Here is a 7,500-nt window from a genome sequence, read left to right on the forward strand (position 1 = left end):
ACAGAAAACCAAACACCGCATGTTCTCACTCATAGGTGGGAATTGAACAATGAAAACACTCGGACACAGGGTGGGGAACATCACACCCCAGGGCCTGTTGGGGGGTGGGAGGCTGGGGGAGGGATAGCATTAGGAGAAATACCTAATGTAAATGATGAGTTTTTGCAGCAAATGTATACCTATGTATCAGACCTGCACGTTGTACACATATACTCTAGAACTTAAAGTATAAAAAAAAATAAAAAATAAAAAAAGAAGAAAAAATTATTGTAAAAAAAGACCAAAAAAATCATAAAATTTTCATGAGAAAAAAATCAAAAAGAGTTAATGAACAAGCCACAAATTGGAAGAAGATATTGGCAACCCACAAAATTCATGTAACGAACTCAAGATAAAAACAAATCAACCCAACAGAAAAATGGACAATGGATATGAACAGGCAGTTCATAGAAGAAAGTAGAATGGCCAATAAATACATGAAAATATGTTCAATATTACTACAAGTTAGGCAAATAAAAGTAAAACAAAATACTACTGCATAAAATAATATTGACATAAATTTAAAAATCTGGTAATTTTAAGGGTTGGCAGATTATGGAAAAATGGGGCTGTCATAAACTGTTGGCTAGAATGTACACTTTCAAAAACTCTTTGGCAACATCTAGTCAAAGATATGCATATTTCATGAATGTGAAATTCTATGTATATATCCTAGCCTAGGCCAAGGTACATTAGGGAAGTACAAAAATTTTCCAGTAATAAATACATGGGCATGAATAACTTTAAGAGTACGAATTTTCATATTCTAAACTTCATATGTACTGCTTTCTGATGTGATCTGCCTGTGACTGTGTCTGTGTAATATGTATTCTTCTTTTAAAATCTCTCCTTTCACCATCACCTTTTTCCTTCCCTAAAGAAAGGTATATTTCTCACTCCTTCCGGATCTTGCTATAATGCTTTGTTCAGGAATGTAAATACCAACAGGGCATCAAACAGATATACAACTCAAGAGGGCAATGCCCTGAGAAATGAGAGAAGGCAAAGTAGAAAGAGCTTGCATAAGAAGTATTAAAGGGGAGATGATACTTATTTCATCTAGGGAACAAACTTAAATTAGCCGATGGTCACATGGATACATATTAAATCATTTATTTGAGTTTAAAAATAAAGTCAGAATTTTCTAAAAGCAAGTTTTATTCAGTAGTTTTATTTGGTTGACCGGCTTTGTTAACTGAGTTATAGAGCAGACACTTTCCACTATTAAGTAAGCTAAATCTACAGATACAAAGTTTTGATGAAAATATATAAACCTACAATATACAATATTCCTAAACTATTTAAACTTATAATAAGCTTCAGATATCAACTTAAAAATGAGTGACTGTTTTCATAATATTTCAAAAAAATTCAGAGATAATTTATATAATAAGTAAAACCCTAGAAAACAACTGCCCCACCCAGAAAAACCCTCACATAATACATACAAGATCTGGGTATTCAATGTAACCTTGTTTGTAGAAAAAACTTAAAATGTCCATCAATAGAGGAATATAAAAAATTGTAATACACTCATACAATGAAATATTATAAAATATTAAAATAGGTGAACTACATATACAAGGATCAATGTGATATAATCTAAAAAGAGACAAACATGGTTTGATCTCAAAAATATAATGCTGAGTGCAAAAACCAGATTATTTATACAGTGTTTAAAAACCACTAAAACAATACTAGATGTCATTTATGAATACATATATTTGTAGTAAAAATATATGAAATGAATAGGAAAGATATTCTGCTTACTTCTGAACAGGAAAGAAGGTAAGGAAGTAGGGGTAAGGAGAACTGACTTGAAGCTGTCTTACTTTACTCCCCATTTTAAGAACTTAAGCAAATGTTGCAAAATGTTGATGTCTATTAAATTTAGTTGACGTGTGTTATTATTTGTAATTATCTGTGGTTGAAATATTTCAGAAATAAAACAAACATTAAAAAAATCGATAAGTAATAGGTAGAAATCCTTTTTAAATGAAATTACTTACAGGCCAAGGTGGTGGGACAGAAGTTACCTCTGGAGTATGAAAATAAGCAACACCATTATGGTAAGTATAAGGATATCCAGTTGAAGTTGTTAGATACATTGTTCCAGCTGCTGGCATTATACTAGAACCTAAAGCAAAGATTAAATAATAATAATTAAAACGTTCAATTTAACTGTTAAAAATGTAGTTTCTAAACACTTCAGAAAAATATTTATCTTAATATACCTATGTAGCTATGGTAAAAATGGAATGTCACAGGTATTTAAAACAACTTCCTTATGTCAAAGTATCTTTGAAGCATGTATTTTTAAACTCAATACCTTAAAGCTTTTAGTTTAAGATGATTAAAAGAAAAGATAAACAATGCTAATAAGAAATACTAAATATGTATCAATTCAGATTCCAACACCAGTATGCTACACAGAGCTTAAAAATTTAGATTATCATCAGCAAAGTAATTATTTGTACAAATATAAATTATGTATAATTACTTTAAGACTATATACACTATAGTAAAGTTCCTAAGGTCTTGGCTAGACCTTTTATTTCTGAAAGTTCAAAGATGATGGAGGCAGTAGAGTTGGAGAAGATTCTACTTTCCTGAAGACATTTTGGTTCCACCCTACTAATTCTTTGGATATCCTACCAGCAAACATTCATTCATGCTATGGCTCTCTTTTCTCTCTCTTTTCTATGATCTATTCTCTATCTAGTCTCCCTTTGCTACAATTGCTGCTGTTGCATGACCTCAAGTCTTCATGTGGCTAGTCTAGGGTCCCCATCTCGTTTCCCAGGCCAAGTTATATAAACCCCCACCACAAACCAAAAAACAATAAATAATATACATATTTTTTTTTTGTCATGGAGGAGACTTTAAAAGTTAAATTAGCCAAATTAGATTAGGGTCTTAACCAGCAAGGTTATATAAATTAGTGAAACTGACAATTCTTCTTCCACCTGTACCAGTGCTTCTCAAAGTTTCACATAAATTAGAATCACCTAAATTGTTTATTAAAATGCAAATTCCAGGGACTTATCTTCAGAGATTCTGAGTCAGTAAATCTGGGGCAGGGCCTAAGAGTTTGCATTTTGACAGCTTCCAATGAACTGATACTGTCTGCAAACCACACTTCAAATAGCACGGGCCTATCACTTTAAGTAATACTATTGCTCCTCAGCTTTTATATTTTCACTGCATTTGATCTAGTATTGTTATTATTTATTTTAATGGTTCTTAATTAGATCTTTTTGAGAATCTGATGAAAACCAGGGACCTTTTCCTCAGATATATATACAGTCAAAGACAATTTTACACGCAATTCTGGAGGTCCATGGATTCCCCGCAAAAGTTATTCAACTATTATTCAAAGATAATGATAATGGTTCATTATTCAATAATGGTTTATTATTCAAAGAACATGAACCATGCTTTACCTGCTAAATAAATAAATTTTCAGTGCATACTATCTCAAGGCATTGAACTGGGCCCTAGTGATACAGCAAAAAATAAAAAAATTAGACATGAGATGGTCTGTATCCTCAAAGAAGTTAGGTCTGGTAGGGAAGATAGTAATTAGTTGATTACACAATTAATTAATTAAATACAATTTTGATAAATATATGAGGCAGTATAGGGTATGATACTGAACATTTCAATTATTATATATATATAAAAAACATATATAAAAATCTCTATATATACACATATGTGGAACATTTGTGATGAAATGATGTTTCAGCTAAGCTCTAAAGAATGAATTGGATGGCAAAGAACATTCTAGGTAAGGAAAACAGTATATTAGATTCTGAGAACAGGAGTATAGTATGTTCTGGAACTGAAAGAAGACTAGATGGCTAAAGCATGGAAAGAAAAGGGAAGAATATCTCAAAATAAGCTGAGCATAAGACAATAAGAGGTGCACTTTTGAAAGATCACTCCAGCTTCCTTGTGAATGATGGATTGGAAGGGAGAAAGACTGGATTCACAGAGACCACTTAGGATGATTTTCCAGGAATTAAGGTAAACAAAGTGGTTAGCTGGGACTCAGGTGTTGGTAATGGAGATGGAAAGAAATGACAGACCTAAGAAAAAACTAAGATAAGAATTCCTTATTTGTAAATGTACTTTTAATACCTATTTTTCTTTGCAGAAAAGTCAAAAGAACTTTGGAATCAAACAGTCCTGCATTTGAAGGCTAATGCCACCACTCACCATTAGGCTATTTAACCCCATACTTCTCAAAGTTGGATAAGGGATGGATGGTACACCAGGAGATATGAAAAAGCAGAGGCTAAACATAGTAATCTTCCTACAGAATCAGTTTTATTCAATTGTTTTTGGGAAACATTTTTATATTCAAATAAACAATATGATATTATGGAACAGAATGCAAATTATACATGATGTTTTTACATAAATCGTGAGACTTAAGAAAATTTGCAATTCCAATATGCTGCAGTGGGTTAGGAACCACAACATGCCAAGATTAACTCTCCTCTACGAGTATTTCAGCAGAAACATTTTTAAAACAATGACTTTACCTTTTTGGGATTGAATTTTCTATTTACAAAAATAGATATAATAATACGTCATGGGGTTCTATGAAGATTAAATGAAAACCCATAACATTGACCCTTCCACTAAGTAGTTTTGAAAAAACAATTAGTATATTTGAAAGCATTCAGCATAGTGCTGATTTATTTTCTATTTCAGCAACTGGTAGATCATACTATGAACGTTACTATTTAGTACATATTGCTGGTGATAATGGGCTAAAGGACTGTTACTACATGTTCTAGCTTAATCTTTGCAAGTAACAACAATAGTCTGAAAATATTCAGCATTCTGCCATATTTAGTGCATTCCATTTTGTATTAACCTACTGAGGATATTTTGTCTCCTAAATTAACAAATACTAAGCCAAAATTAAACTTAATATACGTCAATCTCTTTTTTGTTGTAGTTGTGGCAACTGTATTAACTGAATATTTATTATTTCTAAGTCAAAAGCATAACAGTCCAAATGAATACAATCTATTAATTTGTTAACAGATTATACATAATAATTACCAAATGTTTTAAACATTCCCGTAGACACTAGGATGTGGCCAAGGGAAAATAAGTTAGTTATTAATTTTACATCACATTTCTCCTTCTAGCCAAAGACTGTTTGGAATTTTAATAAATATTAAAGGTAAAAAGTTAACTATAAAGATGCCTAACTTAATAAATAGAGTGAGGAAAGAATAATAGAATTGAAAGCATTAGAGACACTTGGGGAAAGTAGATACATAACTTAGCTAATTCCTAAAGCTTTAGGGATTGTCCCCCTGAAAATTATGACACACCTGGCTGGGTTACAGTACATAGCATGCAGTGAGTTTCTGATATTAGTTCTATGTTTTCACTTTCAATATTTTTACTCTGATTAATTTTAAATTACTTTCTAATTAAATTTTTTCTCATTAGTAAGTCTAAATTATTAAATTACTAATTACTTTTGCTATTTTAAATGATATTTTCATCATGAAAGATTGTTCCTTTAATGATATAACTACACAGAATATACTTAAGCATCTTTATGTATATAAAGTTTTTTCTCAACCAAAAAAAATTGAGATACATTATTTTGTGGCAAAAAATACTCAGTTTTTCCACCAACTTTGCTAAAATAACTATTAAATGAAAGAAACATGATATTTTAATAAAGTTCTATGAAAAGTCTCATATTTCAAAAAAGAACCATGCAAAAATATTTTAAAATACATTAGTTTTCAATACATACGAGGGATCCCTACTTGTTGTTTTCTTATTGCTGGACCAATGTTCAGCTTCTTATCCTTGTAATTAAGTTTTTCAGCCTAAAATAAAGAAAAAGGAAATTATTTTATTATTTTAGCACTATTATTAAAAAATAAATAAGGAAAAACCAGTTAGAAAGAATTTCAAAAATTCAGACTATAACATTCTTTGAAATCAGCAAGGAATAGTGGGAAAGAGCAGTCTTCAGACGGAAATAGATCTGGGTCTGACCGCAATTCCCTATTTGTAATACAGTCAATCCTCATTACTCATGGATTCTGTATTCGTGAATTTACCTATTTGCTAAAATTTATTTGTAATCCTAAAATTAATATTTGTGGCAATTTTGAGGTTATTAGTGGACATGTGCAGAGTGGCAGAAAATTTGAGTAGCCTGATGCACATGCTCCCAGCTGAGGTCAAATAAGGTGATATTCTTTCTTCTTGTTCCAGTGCTCATATTCTAAGAGAGAGCTTTCTATTTAGTGCCACGCTTTCTCCATTTTTGTGCCTTTTTGTTGGTGATTTTGCTATTTAAAATGGCCCCCATGTGCATTGCTGAAGTGCTGGCTAGCACAAGAAGACTGTCATAGGCCTTATGGAGAAGATATATATTAGATGTACTTAATTCAAGCATGAATTATAGTGCTGTTGGCCATGGTTTCAATGTTAATGAACCAGTAATCTGTTATATATGATGCCTTTAAATGGAAAAACACATAAAACAAGGTTATATATTGATAGGTTGATGGCAATATTGTGACCAGAGGTTCTTGGGAACCTTACCTTGTATTTCCCCTAGAAAGAGTAGTTCAGCATTTGCTAATTCAGTGTTCCTAGCAATGACAGAGAACATAACTGCCACAAATAACAAGAATTGACTGTATATGATTTTAATAAAATATAATTCAAATTCTACTTTTTTTCTAAAAAAGTTAAATGTTATATTTGCCTTAACAAAGTTATCACACTGAATTGCTGGCTATAGGCTTTTTCTGTGAATATTCTTAGTATATATAATGTTTTTCACAGGAGGGAAATCATCTCAGATAACCTCACTGTTGGAATCCACATTTGTAGTGTTTTTTAAACATTCAAAATGCTATTAACATTTTGCAAAAGACATATCCCCAAGTTCTTAGTTGAAGTAAATAAAGCGAAACATTATATTACAGTTTCACAACCATACTCGTAATGATTTTGGAATTTGCTCTTCTGCAGATTAAATTTCCTACAGACCAATGCCAATCTTAAGATGCGAACCTTTTTAAAAAAGCAATTGATTACTGTATTCGAACCCTGAAAAGATTAGTTTCAAATACAAAAGTTCCAGAAATGAAGTTAAATACACCAAAAGATCATACCTCTTGTAAAATTTTTTGTGCATCTTCTTGTGTTTCAAAAGTGACGAAACCATACCTAAATAAATGCATTAATTATTACTAATTAATCATTTTCTTAGAATGTTATATTAATTATATTAAAATGTTTTAAAATTTTGCTTTTAAATAATGGGCCACTGTAGAAGTAGGCATCTTTCTATGCTGCACTAGCATGGGAATCTTAGAAGAATCACTCACAGTTTAACACTGTCACCTCCCTTAGTCAGGGAACTAAAAGAAAAAAAAAAACCCTGAGATCCTGAAACAG

The 7,500-nt window shown here is 31.3% G+C and overlaps 1 protein-coding gene across 5 annotated transcripts in view; it reads right to left on the reverse strand.

The window, feature by feature from the left end:
- The window catches only part of BOLL (boule-like RNA-binding protein), a 61,825-nt gene that overhangs the window by 45,117 nt on the left and 9,208 nt on the right, over nt 1-7,500 (reverse strand). For 4 of the 5 annotated variants that reach the window (XM_011989172.1, XM_011989156.1, XM_011989164.1 and 1 more), the window contains exons 4-6: nt 7,215-7,269; nt 5,834-5,909; nt 2,049-2,176 (exon numbers count right to left, since the gene is read on the reverse strand). In XM_011989172.1, coding sequence (XP_011844562.1) covers nt 2,049-2,176; nt 5,834-5,909; nt 7,215-7,269 — 259 coding nt within the window. The remainder of the gene's footprint in view (nt 1-2,048; nt 2,177-5,833; nt 5,910-7,214; nt 7,270-7,500) is intronic. The other variant, XM_011989180.1, reaches the window with a different exon arrangement.

This window comes from Mandrillus leucophaeus, unplaced genomic scaffold (genome assembly GCF_000951045.1).
Source record: "Mandrillus leucophaeus isolate KB7577 unplaced genomic scaffold, Mleu.le_1.0 Scaffold1093, whole genome shotgun sequence".
NCBI lineage: Eukaryota > Metazoa > Chordata > Mammalia > Primates > Cercopithecidae > Mandrillus > Mandrillus leucophaeus.